General features: G+C 40.3%; 1 protein-coding gene across 1 annotated transcript in view; it reads left to right on the forward strand.

Moving 5' to 3' along the window:
* The first annotated feature begins 1833 nt into the window (after nt 1–1833).
* The window catches only part of LOC114569249 (calpain-15-like), a 35580-nt gene continuing 12730 nt past the window's right edge, over nt 1834–24683 (forward strand). The window contains exons 1-6 of the mRNA XM_028599066.1: nt 1834–2046; nt 3405–3544; nt 5260–5450; nt 18809–19874; nt 20623–20831; nt 21451–21634. Of these exons, the coding sequence (XP_028454867.1) occupies nt 5287–5450; nt 18809–19874; nt 20623–20831; nt 21451–21634 (1623 nt within the window). The 5' untranslated portion in view covers nt 1834–2046; nt 3405–3544; nt 5260–5286. The remainder of the gene's footprint in view (nt 2047–3404; nt 3545–5259; nt 5451–18808; nt 19875–20622; nt 20832–21450; nt 21635–24683) is intronic.

The following is a 24683-nucleotide window of genomic DNA, read 5'->3' on the forward strand; positions in this document are numbered from 1 at the left end:
CTGGGTTTTCCGTTCCAGAAAGAGAGGTAACTTAACCTCGGAGTCAGATACTATGGTAACTGAGTCTGTGAACCTAACCTGGTCGGGAGCAGGTTTTCTTCAAGAAACCTCGAGTTTCGAAGTTTCGAATCTCCTCCCTCAAAGAGGGAGGAGATTGAGAGAAACAGGGGAAAAAAACTTGAGTTTCTCTTAGTCTCCTCCTTCTGAGAGGGAGGAGAAACTCATTTCCTCATTCATTCATTCAGTTTATATCAGGCGCATTTTAATGCAGTTTTATCTGCATGAATAAAAAAACGTATTGGTTGATATTAGGCAGATTATAAAATGTTTTTTTCTCAAACATGTCATGTCCTTTTGTTGACGATCCCGTTGATGAAAAAGCTGTATTAATTCACAGAGAGTTTACGTCGGTATTGAGTCCCGACTATAGATGTATTTTCATTTCCACATAACCAATTTGAGAGGTATTTTTTATCACAGTCCATTAGATATGTAGATACCTTATCCGTCCTCATATCACTAACATCAGCCATCATGGAGAGGTCCATTAGATATGTAGATACCTTATCTGTCCTCATATCACTAACATCAACCATCGTGGACAGGTCCATTAGATATGTAGATACTTTATCTGTCCTCATATCACTAACATCAACCATCGTGGACAGGCTTTAACATCCCAGCAGATTCTTTGTGTCGCATTACGTTTTTTGCAAACAGCCGTTTTCTTTACAACAGTGTAGCATATCGTACTGTAGGCTAATAGTAAAACCACTGTATGCAGAGCCATCAGATAAGTAGTTCAGACTCGCTCTGAAACATTTTCTAAACATTTTTGTAGTGTTCCCTGGACAGTAGAGCCATTAAAAAGAAATTCATCATTATAAATTATAGTTCTGTTAATGATCATGATGCTGCAGCCTCAGAATGGGATTAGTATAGTTGACTTTTTCGCCCGCAGGATTACACCTAAATAAAATTATAGGTGTAATCCAATTCCAGTTTTCACCAGTAATATTATAAGTTAACTGTGATTAAATATGAAATGAATACACTGTGAATGCGTACGCATTGACTCAAGCAGCAATTTTCTCCCACACCAATTCTCTCTCTTTTGCAGCAGCAGCCGCTGTCTTGCTTTTTTTAACGAAATACATGTTCAAACTCGCTGTTTGTGCGCATGAGTATTTCCGCCGAGCCGTTTGTTTGTGGTTGTTACCATGGTGAATCGTAGAATCATGGCTCCATTCATACTGCCTTTTGTGCACACGCGTAACCCTGAGTGAACATACTCCGAGTTGATTGAACCAACTCAAATCAGCTGTTTTGGAACCAAAAACTCTGAGTTTCCCATCTCGGGGTAAATCAACTCAGAGATCAGGGTTAGACTCAGAGTTTGTTAAACCTTCTACCTGGAACGGACCCCAGGTGTTGTGTATTGGGTTTATGTACCATGTGTTGTGTTTTGGGTTTGTGATGTTATGCCCCTGGAGGCCAGAGTGAGCATATCATGCTCTCACCTATACACACCTGCAAGCTATAATCACTCTGATGTTCCCTTTGTGTCACTACACCCTGAGGAAGGCTCAAGCTGACACGCATCTATTTTTAATGTCTTGTCCTATTTTTTGTAACCAACCTTGAGTGTCTGGACTTGATTTTTTTTATGACTTTCTTGGTCATAATTCTTCTTCCTTTGTCATTTTTAACAATGTTTACACATGCCTGTAAGTCCAGCAACATTATAATGTTAGCTGTATAATGGAGTTTGGTGGGGGGAGATGGAACTAAACAGACGTGTTTCGGTGTTTATCTCGCATCATTCAGGACCGTAATGGGAGAAGAAGATATTCATCTTGACCGGACAAGCGGTCGATACGTCCTGGCTGCTGCCCGGTGTCCTGTCCTGGAAATGTCTCTGGAGAAAAAGAACATTGTTCACGGTGGCGAGCTGAAGGAGAGCTGCACCAAGCTAGCTACAGTTAGCCACACTGGCTGGACAGGAAACAGGGAAGTTACCTTCAAAATAAAAGAGCAACACGAAGGGTGAGTAAGATATATAAATACTCACCATGGACAGGGCCGTCCAAACCCAGTTTACTATGCAAGAGTTTGGTACAGATGCATTTCCATGACATGAATTCAAGTAGAATTAAATTAATAAGTTTGGACTAAATTAGTAAAGAAACAAATTAACCTCATTGATGGTTCTGCTGATCGTTGCTTTCTTATGGTAGAAAAATACAATAAAACATGTTAAACACTACAACAAATATGTTCGTGAACCTGTTTTAAATTCACTGCTTAAAATAAATAACTCCAATTTACTATGCATTAACTAGTTGTTTGAGTGTTGTTAAAAATTAAAAGAGTAGATGTTTTATTCTATGTATATTAAAAATTACTGCCTACTGAAATAGGACTTCACCCGACGTGAAGACGCAGCAATAGTTTTTTATAGCTTTTCAAGTGTAGGACCAACAGACTCAAGAACTCTTTTGTCCCTCATGCCATCATACTCTACAACTCCTCACTCGGGGGGAGGAGGAAATAGGGTTTAGAGGACAGAACAGAACACTGTGCAATAAATTATTAATAATCTACTCACATACACTCTAACTGCTCTTAACTGCTAATTTATGCTAAATGTCATTTATTTAATAACTGTATAATAACAAAATACCGTACACAGTCCTATATATCTATATATCCATCTTTATTTATCTGTAGTTTATTGTTGTCTACTGTTTGTTTATTTTTTGTAAAAAACTTTAGCTAAAAGTTTATTGTTATTTTTATGCTGTATTTTTTTCTATCTTTTTTGTATTTAAAGAGTGTTTTGTAAGATGCTAAAATCTGCTGCTGGAAATCTAATTTCCTTGCAGGAGTCATCCCAAAAGGATCAATAAAGAGAAGTCTAAGTCTAAGTCTTATTTCACCAAATCCACTCGTCTGTGTAAATATACTTGTCAATGAAAACAAATCTGATTCATATTTAACGTATGTAATGTGTTACGGGGGTGCAGACTTATTTCAGCAGTCTCTGCCCATGCCAAAATAAGACTGCACCCCCCTAACTCAGAATTGTAAAGTCTAACAATGACCCAATTAGTGTTACTTACATGTCATGACCTCTACTATAAGTCCTGAAAAGATTGTCCTCGTCAACCTTTGCAATCCTGAGTTTTTCACATTACAGACATTAAATATATATCTGGATTATTTTTATTGACAAGTATGTTTGCACAGATGAGTGGATTTGGTGGAAAGAAATGTATTTCTCTGGCTCTGTGTACCTGCTGGCTGTGTACGTTAGGTTGTAGTACTAAAACATTCTGCAACCTGTGTTGGTGAATAGTAGTTTTATTTTGAAATTTCTGACAGGAAGTGTGTTTTATTCCCAGCGGCTTGACAGTGATAGTGAGAGGAGAGTGGTGGTGACTCTGCACATCGGGGCTTAAATGAAAGAGGATGCATGGAGATCTCAGACAGCTGGCAGGATTATTCCTCCCCTTCTTCCACAGAGTGTCCTGTCTGCAGTCAGGTGAGTCCAACTGTCCCTTGTCCTGCTGCTGTTTGTTTAAATGTCCTCATGCCGCTCTGCAGTTTCTCATTCAGCCAGCAGCTGTACTGCAGGTGCAGCTTACCTAAAGTCTAACTTCACTATCAGCAGGAAGCATCTGCATTGAGGTCCAGAGAGAGGAATTCCCTCCGGCTGCATGCATTCTTCAAACCACATACAGAGTATTCATTCACTTTTAGTCCCTGGAATTAGTTTAATGTGTTGATGGTAATGTTTTATTTTGTCATTCAAAGACAGATAAAAGACAAACCAGACACAGGAGGAGATACATGCTTTGAGATTTGATTTTATATTAATACCAGAAGTGATCTTTGATAGAGCTAGAGAACATTGTGTCTCCAGATGTGTGTCTGTGTGTCTGTCTGTGTGTGTGTCTGTCTGTCTGTCTGTCTGTCTGTCTCACACACACATCTGAAGCTGGAGCTCCTGAGGTGGTCACACAGATTGTAAGTCCTTGTTCAAGCACCAAACTGTGGAGAAGCTGAAGCAGAACATGTCATCAGTCTGTTCAACAGTCTGAGCAATGGCCCGCACTAATGCAGCTCTGAATATTGAGTTTTATCACAATACGATATTTGCTGATATCACAAAGTCTGCCATGATATAATTTTATTCAGGGCCCTGCGATCAATATGAGATGATACATATAGATACATATATATATATATATATATATGTATGTATGTATATATATATATATATATATATGTATGTATGTGTGTGTATGTATTTATGTATGTATTTATGTACGTATATGTATGTATTTATGTATGTATGTGTATATATATATGTGTGTATATATGTGTGTGTGTGTGTGTGTGTGTGTGTGTGTGTGTGTGTGTGTGTGTGTGTATATATATATATATATATATATATATATATATATATATATATATATATATATATATATATATATATATATATATATACACACAGTACAAACAAAAGTTTGGACACACCTTCTCATTCAATGCGTTTTTTTTTTTTATTTTCATGGCTATTTACATTGTAGATTCTCACTAAAGGCATTAAAACTATGAATGAACACATATGGAATTATGTACTTAATATAAAAGTGTGAAATAACTGAAAACATGTCTTATATTTTAGATTCTTCAAAGTAGCCACCCTTTGCTTTTTTATTAATAAGGGAAAAAATTCCACTAATTAACCCTGACACAGCACACCTGTGAAGGTAAAACCATTTCAGGTGACTACCTCATGAAGCTCATTGAGAGAACACCAAGGGTTTGCAGAGTTATCAAAAAAAGCAAAGGGTGGCTACTTTGAAGAATCTAAAATATAAGACATGTTTTCAGTTATTTCACACTTTTTTGTTAAGTACATAATTCCATATGTGTTCATTCATAGTTTTGATGCCTTCAGTGAGAATCTACAATGTAAATAGTCATGAAAATAAAGAAACTTTTAATGAGAAGGTGTGTCCAAACTTTTGGCCTGTACTGTATATTAATATTTTTCTCTTTAAATCGATAGTTTGTTCAAGCAGCAATTATGACTAATATTGACATGTTGATATTTAGGTTGATGGTTTATCTGAAAAACATTATAGTATAGTTTAAGAAGTTGAAATCAAAGAATATGTGGGATTTTTGTAGAAACAAGTGAATCCATTAGCATAATGCTGACTCTCCATCTGCCTCCTCCTCCCTCAGGGCGCTTCCTCTTGAGCCAGCGGCATCATGGGAGGTTCCACCTCGTCCCTTGTTGACGAGGCTGAGGGTGATGATGCCCCCCCCAGGGGTGCAGCTCTGCCCCCGTCCCCCATCATGGGATGTCTGAGGAGCAGCCAAAGCACCTCCCTCCCTCGGCAGACCCACAGACCCAGCAGGCACAGAGAGCGCAGGTATGACACAAACAAGCTGTCATCCCCCAAAAACATATTTATTATTTATTTATTTATTAAACCTTTATTAACACCTCTAGTGGCTGTAGTAGTTCTGACCTGTATTTAGGTTAGTAGTGTTGGAGCCCTCTAGTGGTCGTAGTAGTTCTGACCTATATTGAGGTTAGTAGTGGTGGAGCCCTCTAGTGGTCGTAGTAGTTCTGACCTATATTTAGGTCTGTAGTGGTGGAGCCCTCTAGTGGCCGTAGTAGTTCTGACCTATATTGAGGTTAGTAGTGGTGGAGCCCTCTAGTGGTCGTAGTAGTTCTGACCTATATTTAGGTCTGTAGTGGTGGAGCCCTCTAGTGGCCGTAGTAGTTCTGACCTATATTTAGGTTAGTAGTGTTGGAGCCCTCTAGTAGTCGTAGTAGTTCTGACCTATATTTAGGTCTGTAGTGGTGGAGCCCTCTAGTGGCTGTAGTAGTTCTGACCTATATTTAGGTTAGTAGTGGTGGAGCCCAGTAGTAGTCGTAGTAGTTCTGACCTATATTTAGGTCTGTAGTGGTGGAGCCCTCTAGTGGCTGTAGTAGTTCTGACCTATATTTAGGTTAGTAGTGGTGGAGCCCTCTAGTGGCTGTAGTAGTTCTGACCTATATTTAGGTTAGTAGTGGTGGAGCCCTCTAGTGGCTGTAGTAGTTCTGACCTATATTTAGGTTAGTAGTGGTGGAGCCCTCTAGTGGTCGTAGTAGTTCTGACCTATATTTAGGTCTGTAGTGGTGGAGCCCTCTAGTGGCTGTAGTAGTTCTGACCTATATTTAGGTTAGTAGTGGTGGAGCCCTCTAGTGGTCATAGTAGTTCTGACCTATATTTAGGTCTGTAGTGGTTGTGCCCTCTAATGGCCATAGTAGTTCTGACCTATATTTAGGTTAGTAGAGGTGGAGCCCTCTAGTGGCCGTAGTGGTTCTGACGGAAAGCAGGAAGTAGGGTGAGGAAGTATTAGAGTGCCAAATGTCCTGGCAAAATGGCAGGTTTAGGGGGGGGGTCACACAAACACAGGTCTTTCTCCCAGGAGACCGGGGGTCATGTCCCGTTAGAAGAGAAAAGGAAATGGAGAGTTATTTTAACTAGGGACCAATCGGAGCTACAACACATTCTGGGTCACCGTGGTAACCTTCAGGAAGTGATGTCACATCTGATTTGAACCCAAACCTCCGTCTTTTATCAACTGAACTCAGTAGTTTTGGTGTTTAAACCTAACCAAACTGGGACCGTTTCACAACGTTAACCACGTATGGGAATCGAATCCAGATCTCAAAATGTATTATTATAATATTAATAATTATTATTAATATTATGATTTATTATCTTGGAATAATTAAAATTTTATTTATAATATCAAATCATAACAAGAGTTATCTCAGGACGCTTTACATATAGAGTAGGTCTAGACCACACTCATAATTTGCTAAGACCCAAAAATTCCAGTAATTCCCCCAAGAGCAAGCATTCATTCTTCAGTGGTGAGGAAAACCTCCATCTCAGGACGAAACCTGGGACAGACCCAGGCTCTTGGTAGGTGGAGTCTGACGGGACAGACCCAGGCTCTTGGTAGGAGGTGGGACAGACCCAGGCTCTTGGTAGGTGGAGTCTGACGGGACAGACCCAGGCTCTTGGTAGGTGGAGTCTGACGGGACAGACCCAGGCTCTTGGTAGGAGGTGTCTGATGGGACAGACCCAGACTCTTGGTAGGAGGTCTCTGACGGGACAGACCCAGACTCTTGGTAGAGGTGTCTGACGGGACAGACTCAGGCTCTTGGTAGAGGTGTCTGACGGGACAGACCCAGGCTCTTGGTAGGTGGAGTCTGACGGGACAGACCCAGGCTCTTGGTAGGTGGAGTCTGACGGGACACACCCAGGCTCTTGGTAGGTGGAGTCTGACGGGACAGACCCAGGCTCTTGGTAGGTGGAGTCTGACGGGACAGACCCAGGCTCTTGGTAGGAGGTGTCTGACGGGACAGACCCAGACTCTTGGTAGGAGGTCTCTGACGGGACAGACCCAGACTCTTGGTAGAGGTGTCTGACGGGACAGACTCAGGCTCTTGGTAGAGGTGTCTGACGGGACAGACCCAGGCTCTTGGTAGGAGGTGTCTGACAGGACAGACTCAGGCTCTTGGTAGGGGGTGTCTGACGGGACAGACCCAGGCTCTTGGTAGAGGTGTCTGACAGGACAGACCCAGGCTCTTGGTAGGCGGGATCTATTGCTGCCAGATTGGACACAGACACTGATCACGGATCTAGAGATATAGAGAAATATGATTAATAATAAATATAGCAGTTGGTTCGACAAACAGTGGTAGTTATGGTAAAAATAAAGATAGTGGAACTATGACTAGAAATAAAAGTTGTAGCAGTTCAGGGCGTAGCGGAATAACAACAACAATAATAATAATAATAACTTATTTATATAGCGCCTTTTTACAGAATGACTCTGGCTAAGGTAAAAGAGGTTGTAGGCTGTGGTGAACAGGTGGTGTTTCAGGAGTTTTTTTTTTTTTAAATGTCCAGGGATGTAGTATTTTGGATATCTGCAGGGATGGTGTTCCAGAGGGATGGGGCTGCAACACTAAAGGCTTTGTCTCCAAAGGTACAGAGTCTGGTGTGGGGAACGGAGAGCAGGCCAGCGTCTGAGGTCTGCAGGTTTCAGGTTGGGGTGTATGGATGGAGGAGGTCTGAGAGGTACTGGAGGGCCAGCGCATGGAGGGATTTGTAGGTGAGGAGGAGGATTTTATATGTGATGTTGGACTTAATTGGGAGCCAGTGAAGGTGGATGAGGGTTGGAGTGATGTGCTGCCAGGTCTTGGTGTGGTGTGGGTGAGGACCCTGGCGGCAGAGTTTTGGAAATACTGGAGCCTGTCTAGGGTTTTGCTGGGGACCCCAGACAGGACTCCATTGCAGTAGTCCAACCGGGAAGTAATAAAAGCATGAATGAGGGTTTCTGCCACGGGGTCAGAGAATGATAACTCTGTATCTTGAAAAAAGTGACTTTCATTTGAAATGGAATTTAAAAACATATTGAAATAAAAGAAAAATAAACAAATAAATAAATCCGACCTAAATCGTGCATAAAAAATAGTGGGTATAAAAATAATTTGCATTAACTTTGACCACCCTGGTAATATACTGTATAAAGATGGTCTTGTTTATTTGTTAACTCTGCTTGTAAAAATTATGATTTATTTAAGTCATTACAACATGCATCGATATAAAATAAACCTCAGCCTTCCCAAATTTGGTTCAAATCTCCAGTTATTAATCGTTGCTGTGTCACCGTCTCAGGCTCGGTGTATATTCTGTTTAGTGTAAGTCTCCTCCGCTGCCACGCTGTCCCAGTGTCCATCAGACTCGGTCCTAGCAGGAGTCAAGTTCCTCTCTAACAGGAAATGTAACGCGACCAGGGGAATCCCAGATGACTGGACTGTAGACGAGAGTCTGGAGAAGCTTTCCAGAGGGAGCTCCTCATATTTCTTTTGATGCATAAAGATCAGAATGAACCAAAAAAATTGATTTTGAAGTCTCATTTCAAGTCAGACCTCACTTGCTTTAAACTTTAAATATCTCTAAATATCAGGTGTATTTCTGGAGATTATTCTTAGATTTTAAACACATCTACTTGTTTTCTGAAGCAATAAGAAAAAACATATTGGGTAGCACTTACATTACATTACATTACATGTCATTTAGCTGACACTTTTATCCAAAGCGACTTACAATTAAGTGCATTCAACTGAGAAGGTCCAAACTCTAGACAACAAGTAGTTAGTGCAAGTACATTAGCTTTAAATAAGCAAAGCTACAAAGAAACGTATAAAAGTGCAGGTTCAAGAGTTTTTTTTTGTTTTTTTGTTTTTTATATTTTATCCGAGGTGTAGTCGGAAGAGATGTGTTTTTAGCCTTCGGCGGAAGTTGGGTAGGCTTTCAGCCATCCTGATGTCGATGGGGAGCTCGTTCCACCATTTAGGAGCCAGGACAGTGAACAGTCGGGATTTGGTTGAGTGATTAGTTCTCCCTCGCTGTGAGGGGGCAGCAAGCAGTTTGGCTGATGCAGAGCGAAGTGAGCGGGTTGGGGTATATGGTTTGACCATGTCCTGGATGTAAGCTGGGGCTGATCCGTTCGTGGCCCTGTATGTAAGTACTAGTGTCTTGAAGCGGATGCGGGCAGCCACTGGTAACCAGTGAAGAGAGCTGAGGAGCGGTGTAGTGTGAGAGAACTTGGGGAGGTTGAAGACAAGTGGAGCTGCTGCGTTCTGAATGAGCTGCAGAGGTCGGATGGCACATGCAGGCAGGCCAATCAGGAGGGAGTTGGAGTAGTCTAAACGTGAGATGACTAGAGCCTGAACCAGAACCTGAGCCTCCTTCTGCGTTAGAAGGGGACGTATCCTTCTGATGTTATGCAGCATGTACCTACATGATCGGGTGGTTGCAGCAATGTTGGCAGTGAAGGAGAGTTGGTCGTCAAGTGTCACACCCAGGTTTCTATCAGTCTGAGTGAGGACTACCACAGAGTTGTCGATTGTTATAGTCAGGTCCTGGGTAGGAGAGCCCTTCCCTGGAAGGAAAAGGAGCTCAGTCTTGTTAAGGTTGAGTTTCAGATGGTTAGTGGACATCCAAGAAGAGATGTCAGTTAGACAGGCCAAGATACGTGCTGCTACTTGAGTGTCAGACTCAGGAAAGGAAAGAATTAGTTGGGTGTCATCTGCGTAGCTGTGATAAGAAAAGCCGTGCGACTGAATGACAGACCCGAGGGAGTTGGTATACAGAGAAAAGAGGAGGGGACCCAGGACTGATCCCTGAGGAACCCCAGTTTTGAGTGGACAAGGCTCTGAGCTAGATCCTCTCCAAGTTACCCGGTAGGTTCGGTCTGACAGGTAAGATGTGAGCAATGAGAGCGCAGAGCCTGAGACACCCAGATTCTGGAGTGTCAAAATGAAGATCTGGTGGTTCACTGTGTCAAAGGCAGCAGAAAGGTCCAGAAGGATGATGATCGAAGAGAGAGAGGTTGTTTTAGCGATGTGAAGCTGCTCAGTGACAGCAAGGAGGGCGGTTTCTGTTGAGTGACCAGCCTTGAAGCCACACTGGTGGGGATCGAGAAGGTTGTTCTGGTTGAGATAAGTAGAGAGTTGATTATAAATGGCACGCTCAAGAGTTTTAGATAGAAAGGGAAGAAATGAGACGGGTCTATAGTTATTTACATCAGACGAGTCGAGTGTTGGTTTTTTGAGTAGTGGGGTCACTCTTGCCTCTTTGAGGGCAGTGGGGAAACAGCCAGTTGACAAGGAGATGTTAATGAGATGGGTGAGGAAAGGAAGGTAAGGAGCAATGGACTGGAGAAGGTGAGAAGGGATAGGATCCAGGGGGCAGGTGGTTGGGTGGGCAGAGGTAATCAAAGTAAGAATTTGATTTGGAGATAGAGGGGTGAAAGAGGAAAGAGTACTAGATAACACTTTATAGAACACTTTATAATAACTATCCATAATTCATCATTTATTAAGCATTAGTTAACTATTAGTTAATGGTTTGTTCATTATTACTTATTAATTGTTCATACATAGTTCATGAGTAAAGTATTTGTTCACACAATTATAAATGGTTTGTTCATAGTAAATAAGCTTATTAGTTAATGGTTTGTTCATCATTATTAATTAATTGTTCTTACATAATTCATCATCAATAAAGCATTTATTCACATAGTTATAAATGGTTAGTTCATAGTAAATAAGCCTATCTTGAAAAATATGTTTGTAAGTACATGATTTATACTTAACAAATAATGAAACAACCATTTGGAAATGAAATAATTTTCCCATTATAAACCAGTTACTAACTATTGCTAAATGCTTTGTTCATCATTGGTAAAGCACTGCTCCTATGTTAATTCTCATGAATGAAGCATTTGTATACACACTCATAAATGTTTTTTTCATAGTAAATAAGGCTGTCGGAAGTTATGTTCATAAATAGAAGTTTGACACTTTGTAAGTATTGCAAAAACCATAAGTACATTAAATAATTTTCCCTTTATAAACTATCTACAAACTAGTAGTAATTTATTTGTTTATCATTTGTAAAGCATAGTTCCTACATTCATTCTAATCAGTAAAGCATTTGTAAATGCAGTTAGTAAATGGTTGGTCCATAGTAAGTAAGCCCATGTAAAAGGTTTATCAGTATATTTTTTAATAATTCCTACATGATGCATTAACCATTTGTAAATTAAGTAACTTTACCATTATCAACTAGGTACTCAGGAACGTAAACGGTTGTTTATAACTAGGAAGTTAATGATTAACAGACTATCTAGACCTACATTTGTTCATATCTTAAATAAAATGTTATGATTTAGGCCTAAACGAATAGCTGGGGTGTTAACACATCTGTTACAAATACTTACCAATAATGTAATCCATGATTAACTCATGAGTAACTACTGGTTAGTTAAGTATACTGTGTGAGCCCATCTAAAGTGAGTACTTTCTATGCTTTACACACCATATATAAATGAGTTCCAAAGGCTAACAGAACCTGGACACACACATGTATTGTTCTATTTGGACATACCTTCAGAAATATGCCTACGGATTGTTAGTGTTATTACATCTTAACAAGCACTTACCAACACATCAATCCATGATTAACTCATGAGTTACTACTGGTTAGTTAAGTATACTGTGTGAGCCCATCTAAAGTGAGCACTTTCTATGCTTTACAAAGCATTTATAAATGAGTTTCAAAGGCTAACAGAACCTGGACACACACATGTATTCTATTTGGACATGGCTTCAGAAATATGCCTACGGATTGTTAGTGTTATTACATCTTAACAAGCACTTACCAACACATCAATCCATGATTAACTCATGAGTTACTACTGATTAGTTGAATACATGATGTGAGCCCATCTAAAGTGAGCACTTGCTATGCTTTACAAAGCATTTATAAATGAGTTGCAAAGGCTAGCAGATACAACAGAGACACAAGTAAAAAAAGTATTTGTAACCCTTATTACGATGTAGTAAGAATGTACATTTATGAAATAGCTCGTAGTAGTGTTATGTAGTTGATATCAATGTGAATTTGGACCAGAACCAGAAGAAAACTAGATTGTTAAGAGCCAGAGAATTGAACATCAATAAAGAGACTAGGAAACCAGGATAAAGTTTGAGAAGTGTATTAGAAACATGGCATACACATATACAGATAAAACACAGGTATGAAAAATAACAACTAAAATAATAAAGTGCGCTCATAAAATAAACCCTTTTCAGTTCTATGAGCTCAATTGTTCTTTGATGACAAGAGTTCAGAGATGTTCAACGTTGGGGCCCATATGAGTTTGGTTTCTGTTTGTCCTATCACCATGAAGAAGGAATCCAGGGCAATCCGTATAAGTTCAGAGTCTCGATCCTGTAGCTGCCACCCAGCCCACTGAACTGGGAATCTCTAACCCCTGGAAGACTCTGGGATCTGAAGAATCAATGTGATCCAATATCCCTCTCTGGACCGGACCTCCCGTGCATAGCGCTTCTCAAATCTCCACCTCCTCCACCTGTAGATAAGGCCAAATCAGTTCTCTCAATTATTATTCAGTAATAAAATCAATTGCTTAGGCTACAATGAAAATAAAATGAGGTGATATTTCATAACCCATACTGAAATATCTAAATCTCTATTCAGTTGTACAACCGTTCTTAAATTTCTTCTCTTAAGTATCAAAAGTATATAAATCCCTTTCAGGTATCAAAAGTACATTTATATTAATAGGTAACCTTTATACAAAAAATACATTTCTAATTCAAGTTTTATGGAACCTACCATAGTAACATTAACACTATTAACTTAAGCTACAGTGTTGTAATTTAGAGAAATTAAGACATGCATGCTTATTTATCCCTCCCTGCACAGGTAACAGTAGAAAGAATGCACTAAATATTAGCCTCTTTGAGTTACTTCTCCATAAACTCCAATTAAACACTGGTCTCCGTCCAGAGCAACGGGGGTCTATTGGTACATTGTATATACGTATGTCAATGGTATTAACAGAACAGTGCTAATACTATTTATTGCTAATAGTGCAAAGCTAACGGGTTAGCTAAGATGCTGTATTCATATGCTAATAGGGTAATTAGCCACAAAAGGCTAGCGGAGTACTGTGTATTGCCTGTGAAAAGGCTAATGATTCTATCTATTGGTTATGGAAAGAAATGTTGCTTTTCAACACTATTGCTAGCTGTGGGTATTTTGTTGAATGAATGTTAGTACAAGTTGTGTGTTTAATTGTTTAATTGGAGTTTATGGAGAAGTAACTCAAAGAGGCTAATATTTAGTGCATTCTTTCTACTGTTACCTGTGCAGGGAGGGATAAATAAGCATGCATGTCTTAATTTCTCTAAATTACAACACTGTAGCTTAAGTTAATAGTGTTAATGTTACTACGGTAGGTTCCATAAAACTTGAATTAGAAATTTATTTTTCGTATAAAGGTTACCTATTAATATAAATGTACTTTTGATACCTAAAAGGGATTTATATACTTTTGATACTTAAGAGAAGAAATTTAAGAACGGTTGTACAACTGAATAGAGATTTAGATATTTCAGTATGGGTTATGAAATATCACCTCATTTTATTTTCATTGTAGCCTAAGCAATTGATTTTATTACTGAATAGTAATTGAGAGAACTGATTTGGCCTTATCTACAGGTGGAGGAGGTGGAGATTTGAGAAGCGCTACGCATGGGAGGTCCGGTCCAGAGAGGGATATTGGATCACATTGATTCTTCAGATCCCAGAGTCTTCCAGGGGTTAGAGATTCCCAGTTCAGTGGGCTGGGTGGCAGCTACAGGATCGAGACTCTGAACTTATACGGATTGCCCTGGATTCCTTCTTCATGGTGGTAGGACAAACAGAAACCAAACTCATATGGGCCCCAACGTTGAACATCTCTGAACTCTTGTCATCAAAGAACAATTGAGCTCATAGAACTGAAAAGGGTTTATTTTATGAGCGCACTTTATTATTTTAGTTGTTATTTTTCATACCTGTGTTTTATCTGTATATGTGTATGCCATGTTTCTAATACAATTCTCAAACTTTATCCTGGTTTCCTAGTCTCTTTATTGATGTTCAATTCTCTGGCTCTTAACAATCTAGTTTTCTTCTGGTTCTGGTCCAAATTCACATTGATATCAACTACATAACACTACTACGAGCTATTTCATAAATGTACATTCTTACTACATCGTAATAAGGGTTACAAATACTTTTTTTTACTTGTGTCTCTGTTGTATCTGCTAGCCTTTGCAACTCATTTATAAATGCTTTGTAAAGCATAGCAAGTGCTCACTTTAGATGGGCTCACATCATGTAGTCAACTAATCAGTAGTAACTCATGAGTTAATCATGGATTGATGTGTTGGTAAGTGCTTGTTAAAGATGCATTAACACTAACTATCCGTAGGCATATTTCTGAAGCCATGTCCAAATAGAATACATGTGTGTGTCCAGGTTCTGTTAGCCTTTGAAACTCATTTATAAATGCTTTGTAAAGCATAGAAAGTGCTCACTTTAGATGGGCTCACACAGTATACTTAACTAACCAGTAGTAACTCATGAGTTAATCATGGATTGATGTGTTGGTAAGTGCTTGTTAAGATGTAATAACACTAACAATCCGTAGGCATATTTCTGAAGGTATGTCCAAATAGAACAATACATGTGTGTGTCCAGGTTCTGTTAGCCTTTGGAACTCATTTATATATGGTTTGTAAAGCATAGAAAGTACTCACTTTAGATGGGCTCACACAGTATACTTAACTAACCAGTAGTAACTCATGAGTTAATCATGGATTACATTATTGGTAAGTATTTGTAACAGATGTGTTAACACCCCAGCTATTCGTTTAGGCCTAAATCATAACATTTTATTTAAGACATGAACAAATGTAGGTCTAGATAGTCTGTTAATCATTAACTTCCTAGTTATAAACAACCGTTTACGTTCCTGAGTACCTAGTTGATAATGGTAAAGTTACTTAATTTACAAATGGTTAATGCATCATGTAGGAATTATTAAAAAATATACTGATAAACCTTTTACATGGGCTTACTTACTATGGACCAACCATTTACTAACTGCATTTACAAATGCTTTACTGATTAGAATGAATGTAGGAACTATGCTTTACAAATGATAAACAAATAAATTACTACTAGTTTGTAGATAGTTTATAAAGGGAAAATTATTTAATTTACTAATGGTTTTTGCAATACTTACAAAGTGTCAAACTTCTATTTATGAACATAACTTCCGAGAGCCTTATTTACTATGAAAAAACCATTTATGAGTGTGTATACAAATGCTTCATTCATGAGAATTAACATAGGAGCAGTGCTTTACCAATGATGAACAAAGCATTTAGCAATAGTTAGTAACTGGTTTATAATGGGAAAATTATTTCATTTCCAAATGGTTGTTTCATTATTTGTTAAGTATAAATCATGTTCTTACAAACATATTTTTCAAGATAGGCTTATTTACTATGAACTAACCATTTATAACTATGTGAATAAATGCTTTACTGATGATGAATTATGTAAGAACAGTTAATTAATAATGATGAACAAACCATTAACTAATTGGCTTATTTACTATGAACAAACCATTTATAATTGTGTGAACAAATACTTTACTCATGATGAACTATGTATGAACAATTAATAAGTAATAATGAACAAACATTAACTAATAGTTAACTAATGCTTAATAAATGATGAATTATGGATAGTTATTATAAAGTGCTACCACATATTGTATTTATCAATAAAACTAAAAAAGCTGCATGTTATAAAACCTAATTTACATGATATACAAGCTATACAATGATTATTTATTCAGCACCTTTCAAACGTATGGAAAAAAAGATCCTGTTAGTTATTAAGAGAATGTTGGAATTAGGATTTGTTTTTGACTAATAGTTAAGCTCACAGGATGTTGACTGAATCCCAGACTGGTTTATGTGAAAGTTTAGTCAGGATACTTGTTCAAAACCATTAAACAGTTTTTCAAATGCAATAAATCTGAATAAAACATGTTTTATGAAAGTAATCTTTATATGTGAAGAACATTGTATACGTTCCATACATCGTACATCCATGCATCCATGTTCATTTTGGGGCAGTTTGGTTGAAAGAAACCCATATTTCTGATATAAAAAACTTTGAAAGGGTTAATAAGCAGAATAATATACTCTACAAAATATGTAAATACATTTGTGTGCCTTTTAGACTGAAATAATAAAGTCTGTATCTGGACATTATATATATATATATATATATATATATATATATATATATATATATATATATATATATATATATAAATAAATAAATAAAAGGTAAAAATAAGTGTCTGCAGCAACATTAGCAAAGTATTTCTTAATCTTTCCTTTAAACCTCTTTTAGATACAGATTAAACAGATACAGATTTTAACTTTAAAACTTGCAGAGACGTTTGGAGACGCCCATCAGTTAATGTGTATATGTGTTGTTTAAGAGTATTTTGTAAGAAGTAGTTGTAGGAGTTTGTAAAAACCAACAAAGTATCTCTGCTTCATTCACAGTTTTTAGAAGAACCAGCATCACAGGAACACGTGCGTCTTAGCGACAGTTTGCTCTGCAGTAACCCGTCCAGGTCGCTCTGCCCCTGGAAGTTTCCGGCTTTCTGCCAAAGCTACTTAAAAAATGTGGGCCAGCCTCCACACAGATGTCCTACTGGCAACTCCTCCGGTCTGAATCTCTCCCTGGATGCCACCGCACAGATAATCTGCGTCCGGGCACAACGAGGAACATTACTCTTAGATGTGTATTTGTACCAAATTCAGTGTTTTACAAAGAACTGAAGAGTCTGTAAACTGAGCTTGGTGGCAGCGAAACTGCTGGGAGAAATCATGAATATTTTATAATCTATCCATCTGTGAGAAACAGTTTACAGCAGCTTCTTGGTATAATTTCCAAATCCATGAATTTTAATTTCTCCTCCGAGCAAGTCACGGTATAGAAAAATGTTAATGCATCCATTTATATTTGGAATTTCCCCCTCGTCTTCTTCGGCTTTCTCTTCCTTCTATCCTCCTGAGAGTTTACAGCTACATGAAACCAGAGTTGAGCTGAAGACAGTTCTCATATTTTTCACATTCTACTTGCTATCAGTAGAAATTAGTGGAGGTTATTATATGAGTGAGCAGAGAACTGCCCAAAACCTTGAGTGATTCTCTTGACACATTGATGTTTTAGCATCTTCTAAAAAACTATTTCAGGATGACAAAACATAAAAAACTGTATTTTACGTATCCATTAAAGCAAAATACTTCATGTTTATTGATTATGAGAGGGATGGCAGTCATTGATTAATACAGTGGCCCTGAAGGACAAAACACAACAGCATATCAGAATTCTTTATTTATCCAGCAACCTTTCAAAAGTATGGAAGCCATTTTCCACCAGTGTGGAAAAAAAAGATCTGTAAGTCATTATGAGTTCTTTTCTTGAAATAATGAGTTAGTATCTTAAAATAATGAGTTAGTTTCTTGAAATATTGAGTTTGTACCTCAAACAAAAGAACTCAACAACCTTTCACAAAACACAACCGCAAAAGTAAAAAAAAAAAAAACTACATTTGGTGAGACTCAAACCGGAAACGGTCCTCGATTCCTCCTTGCATATTACTGCACTTTTCCATTACATGGTACCGGCTCGACTCGCCTCGACTCTGCTCGCCTTTTTTGGTTTTTCATTACGAAAAAAAGTCCCTGGTACCTGCTAACAGGTACTTTTTTTAGTACCACCTCAGTCGAGGTTCCAAGCGAGCTGAGGCGATAGTAAAAGGTGACGTAAAAACCTGCAGACTACAGATTGGTTGGAAAGAATCATCTCTGATCACTGCGCTATCTTTGCTAGCGACAGAGGGGGGTGTCCTGAACCAACCCAGCATTTTTAAATAGTTTAGCTAGCTGTGGTTGTTTGCCGCCTCCTGCTTCTTTTCTTGGTCCTGCGGAGGCTCGCCCACGGCAGTCGCTATGACAACCTGCCACGCTGAGGCGGTACTAATATCTGCAATGGAAAAAGTTGAGTCAAGGCAAGTAGAGTCGAGGGGAGTTGAGCAGGTACCATGTAATGGAAAAACGCCATTAGATATATGATATGAAATATGGAATGAAAGTCTGAATATATGAAATGAAAGTCATATAATAGAAAAGAGAGAATATTATAATATCACACAGGATATATGAATCCTGTGATTCTGAAGTTTTGTGTTTTGTCTGCAGTTTCTCCTCCGGCTCGATGCCGATGCAGCGGAGCCAGTGGGTTTGTGTCTGTTGCACTTTCCTCAACGCAGCCGGCGCCCCCCGCTGCTCCATCTGTGAAGCCCCTCGGCAGAGACCCGACAGCCACGCACAGTGGATGTGTCAGGGGACCAGCAAGGAGGACACTCGCTGGTCCTGCCCGCGCTGCACGCTGGCCAACCCCCCCAACAGCCTGGCCTGCTCTCTGTGCGGCCACGCCGGCGCTCTGGAGCGCCTCCGGGGCTCATCTGAGGTTCAGCCTCGGCCTCAGCGCTCCAGCAGTTGCTCCGGTCCCCTGAGGCCATCATCCGCTGAAAAACAGCCGGAGGATGCCATTATGAACAGCCTGGTTTGGGAGTGTTTGAGGTGCACTCTGCAGAACACACCTACCTCCATGTCCTGCTCTGCGTGTGGCGGACCACGCAAACTGTCTCTCCCCCAAATCCCCACCGACGCTTTGCTCATGCCTGAAGATCAAACGGGAGTACAGCATCCAGAGCCGGCGGCCGGAGCGCTGTCCCTTTCCATTTCAACCGGAGGAGAGTGCTTACCGGTAGAAGCTTCATATTCAAACACAAGCGTAGCGTCTTCAGGTCATAATAACCCTCTCCCCTGCAGCCGCAGAGAGGTGCCACCTCCAGAAGGTTGCCTCAGTCAAACTCAAAGTTTAAGTCTGTCTCCGTCCACGCTCGCCGTCTCGCATCTCTCTGCCCAGCCGGAGCTGCTGGCCGGCCGACGGCTCAGCATCCTGAAGGAGGAAATGTCCCCGCTGTCCCCTGCACCGGATGCCTCCGCATCATTCCCGCCATGTGTCGTCCCCGTCAACAGGCCAGCGGAGGAGGAGTGGTCGTGTCCGGCGTGCACTCTCATTAACGAGGTGAAAGCCAAACACTGCGTGGCGTGCCACACTCCTCAGCGACACGCGGCGCAGCTGAAAGCCACACTGTGCTCCAGGAGGAAGGAGAGCATGCTGGTGGAGGCGCTGCGACAGAGCGATGAAGGAGAGGCCAAAAAGCTGTGGGAGAACATCGCCAGCTTCTGCAGAGAGGTTTGTACACGACTCCAAGCTGTCCAAGGTTAACCTTTACGTTCACAGTGTTCAGCTTCTTGTTCCTTCACTGGGATGTTTGAGCTTCAATGACTACATTTACATGCACATAGTATTCCAGTTGTTGCCCATATTCTGAAAAAGAAAATATTCTGACCAAGCTGTTTCTATGTTTCTAACTGCAAATGAAATGATTACTTCTACCTTTTTTTCAGTAGCGTTCTCTGGCCGTACAGTATCATGCTGTAGCCTGCCGCGTTGTCACATATTCACATGTTTACAGCCGGGGAATCCTCAACTCCTGAACCGTCATGTTCCATTGTTTGTTGCCAGCATGGGCAACAACAATATTTTACAGACAAACAATGTATGAAAAAAGATAACCCGAACATGCCACAAAATCTGAAAATAATGAATAACCTTTCTAATAAAATCATAGAAAAGATATAATCCTAAAAACAATCTAGATGGCACCTGAAGACAACTATACCCAAAAGACTCATTTTAAACAATAAGAATTATGAGAAAAAAACATTGAGTCTAAAGTGTACTAAACATTTGCAGCCACATGCAAAAAAAGTGACTTTCATGAATCTGATATATTATATATATATATATATATATATATATATATATATATATATATATATATATATATATATATATATATATTATATTAAATATAAGGTCTGTTCTGCAACACACATGAGGTTCAACTGTTTCTGTGGTTTGATTTGCTCGGTCCCAGAACACCGTGATGTTTGTGGACGACAGCTTCCCTCCTGGTCCAAAGTCCGTGGGCTTCCCAGTAGACGACAGCGTCCAACATCGTGTCAGAAAGTGGCTTCGCCCTCGAGAAATCAACTGCTGCAACTTCAGAGACCGCACGGTGAAGTGGTCTGTTTTCCGCACGCTTCGGCCATCCGACATCCTGCAGGGGCTTCTGGGTAACTGTTGGTAAGTCCACGGAAGTCTTGTAATGCCAGACTTTACTCCATAACTACAGTCTGGCTTCACCACCGATGCATTCTGGTACAGAAGAAAAAAACATTCAGGGTTGTTTGCATTTCTTTAAACCAATCCCAATGGTCTTGGGCACTAGGCTCGGGATGCAGCGACTGTGGCTCTGCTAAATAGTCTCAGGAAGGAACTTGTTTTGGTGGAACATTTGCACCCCGCAAAAGAAAACAACACAAACATTATTAAACGTTTGGCATTTGCAAGATGGCTCTCCTTCTCTTGTCTCCAACGAAGGCTTCTGGTGATGCGTATACAATGGAGAACTGGCCAGCAGCAATTGTTTTATCCGTGTCTTTATCTTTTCTATAACCAGTGGGCAAACATGCTAGCACGTCCCAGTTAGAGGAAATGCCGTAAACATATTCTTTGTAAATCTTTACAATCATTCCCTGAAAGAACTAAGCACAATCCAAAAGTTGCCATTTTCAGCGTGTAACTCAAAGTTTGCTGTTGTTTACTGAAGTGAAGGGAGTAGTGTATATGTAGCCTAAGAGGCTTGCAGCTCCAAATGGTTTCAGGGTTGTGAAACGGTGTCTCTGCATGTTTTGGAGAACAGGTTCCTGAGTGCTTTGGCTGTTCTGGCTGAACGTCCCGAGCTGGTGGAGAAAGTGATGCTGACGCGCTCGCTGTGTGCTGAAGGAGCCTATCAGGTGCGTCTGTGCAAAGATGGCTCGTGGACCACAGTGCTGGTGGACGACATGCTGCCGTGCGACGAGAGCGGCCACCTCCTCTTTTCTCAGGTGAAACATTCAACTCCAAACACTCAACTGTTTGCTTATGTATCAGGCAGAAATAAATATGTTATGCACAATCGATTTTAGTCCCCCATAGATCCATAACAAGGTATATTTTAGCTTCTAGTTTCCTCAAAACATCCACAAGAGTACATGGACTTGCTTCAAAGTAACAGGCAGAGTGAAATGTAAAAGTGAAGAAGTACGAGGAACTGGCATTTGTAGAAAGTCACTGCAGCAGATGGGCTTTTTTTCAGTGGTTGCCATCATGGTCGACCCTGATAGAACTTTCATAAGATGTCTGTCCCCCTATCTCAGGTTACCTAAATACAGAACAACAAATTTCAAAATGAGCCACACATCAATCCAACATTGTTCAATGCTGAGGTATACTTCATGAATGTGATCTTCTTCCTTCTCTCCAGCATGATTATTGTGCAAAAGAGAACTTACTTTTGGTCTTAGAGGTCGGAATTGCTGCTGAACGCTGCGTTCAAAGTTCAAATTATTTCAACTTTGACCTTGTTCTGCCAGAGAAAGGGACTCGCGTTTGAGACTCTGTCTTGGTGGTGGTGATGGTGCAGTGGTTATGACACATGCTTTTGGTGTGGGAGATCTTGGTTCAATTCCCACTGCGATACATCAACCAATGTGTCCCTGAGCAAGACACTTAACCCCTAGTTGCTCCAGAGGACTCTGTGATATGTAGCAATTGTAAGTCGCGTTGGATAAAAGCGTCAGTTAAATTCAATTCAATTCAATTTTATTTATAGTATCAAATCATAACAAAAGTTATCTCGAGACACTTTACAGACAGAGTAGGTCTAGACCACACTCTATAAATTCCAAAACCCCAACAATTACAGTAATTCCCTCAAGAGCAAGCATTAGCAGTGGCTATTGCGACAGTGGCAAGAAAAAACTCCCTTTTAGGAAGAAACCTCGGCAGACCCAGACTCTTGGTAGGCGGTGTCTGACGGGCCGGTTGGGGGCATGATGAACAGTGGTGATAACAGTCACATTAGAAGTCACAGTGACTTCGAAGGTTATCGTGGAAGTTCATGTCATAGCAGGGCACATCGTGTCATACTGAGTAGTGCAGTCTCCTATACCGGATCCTGACTACTCTGTGCATAGGAACATCACAGCAGGGCGTTGCGGGATGTGACGTGGCGCTGCAGAGCACGGGTGGGTGCGGCAGGTGCAGCAGGACGCAGCAGGATGCGGCCGGGAAATGCCGAGAATCGCAGAGCATAGCTCTGCGAAGAAGAAACATAAGGACTCCGGGGAGTAAACTCCCCAGAGCTAGATTAGTAACAAGCAAGCATTTCTTGGACAGGATGCATACAAAAGTAACAAGTAGAGATGAGAGAGCAGCTCAGTGTGTCTTAGGAAGGAACAGCCTCCCCGGCAGTCTAGAATTGTAATAGCATAACTTAAGAGAGGCAGGTTAAAGAGAGGTGCCTGGTCGGGCTAGAACTCTCCCCAACCGGATCGGGCTGTACTGGCCTGCCTCCCTCTACTCTCGCTAGATTATTAATTATACAGTATATAAAACTGATGACTACGAGGAGAAGCAGGTGGGCCGGGTTAGGTGGACGCTGCAACTCCTCGTTCCCTAACTATAAGCTTTATCAAAGAGGAGGGTTTTCAGTTTACTCTTAAATGTGGTGACGGTGTCTGCCCCTCGAACCCCGACTGGGAGCTGGTTCCACAATACTGGAGCCTGATAGCTGAAGGCCCTGGCCCCCAGTCTACTTCCAGAGACTCTAGGAACCATAAGTAGCCCCGCATTCTGGGAGCGAAGTGCTCTAGTGGGACAATAAGGTACTATGAGCTCTTCTAAGTATGATGGTGCTTGACCATTTAGAGCTTTGTAAGTCAGGAGGAGGATTTTAAATTTGATCCTATATTTCACTGGAAGCCAATGCAGAGAAGCTAATACAGGAGAAATATGATCTCTTAGTTCTCGTCAGAACACGTGCTGCAGCATTCTGGATCAGTTGGAGAGTCTTAAGGGACTTATTTGAGCAACCTGATAATAAGGAATTGCAGTAATCTAGTCTAGAAGTAACGAATGCATGGACTAGTTCTTCAGCATCGTTTTGAGACAGGATATTCCTAATTTTGGCAATGTTACGAAGATGGAAAAAGGCTATTCTTGAGGTTTGTTTTAAGTGGGCGTTGAAGGATATATCCTGATCAAAAATAACTCCTAGATTTCTGACAGCAGTGCTGGAGGCCAGGGTAATACCATCCAGAGTAACTATATCTTTCGAAAACGAAGTTCGGTGGTGCGTTGGTCCTATCACAATAACTTCAGTTTTGTCTGAGTTTAACATCAGGAAATTGTGGGTCATCCAGGATTTTATATCCTCAATACACGTTTGAAGTCTTGCTAACTGACCACTTTCATCTGGCTTAATTGACAGATATAATTGGGTATCGTCTGCGTAACAGTGATAGTTAATCGAGTGTTTCCTAATAATATTACCTAGAGGAAGCATATATAAGGAGAATAGAATTGGTCCAAGCACTGAGCCTTGAGGAACGCCATGGCTAACTTTAGCGTGCTTGGAGGGTTTATCATTAACATTAACAAATTGGGATCGTTCAGAGAAATAGGACTTAAACCAGCTTAGTGCGATTCCTTTAATGCCAACTAAGTGTTCCAGTCTCTGTAACAGGATGGTATGGTCAATAGTGTCAAATGCAGCACTAAGATCTAGTAGAACAAGAATGGAGACAAATCCTTTGTCTGCAGCAGTTAGAAGGTTGTTAGTAATTTTCACCAGTGCCGTCTCTGTGCTATGATTCTTTCTAAATCCTTATTGAAAATCATCAAATAAACTGTTGCTATGTAGAAAATCACATAACTGATTAGCAACCACCTTCTCAAGGATCTTGGATAGAAAGGGAAGGTTAGATATAGGTCTATAGTTTGCTAAGACCTCAGGATCTAGGGTGGGTTTTTTCAGAAGAGGTTTTATCACAGCAATTTTAAATGACTGCGGTACATAACCTGTTAGTAAGGACATATTGATCATATCTAGTA

The sequence above is a fragment of the Perca flavescens genome, chromosome 15 (assembly GCF_004354835.1).
Source record: "Perca flavescens isolate YP-PL-M2 chromosome 15, PFLA_1.0, whole genome shotgun sequence".
Taxonomy (NCBI): Eukaryota; Metazoa; Chordata; class Actinopteri; order Perciformes; family Percidae; genus Perca; species Perca flavescens.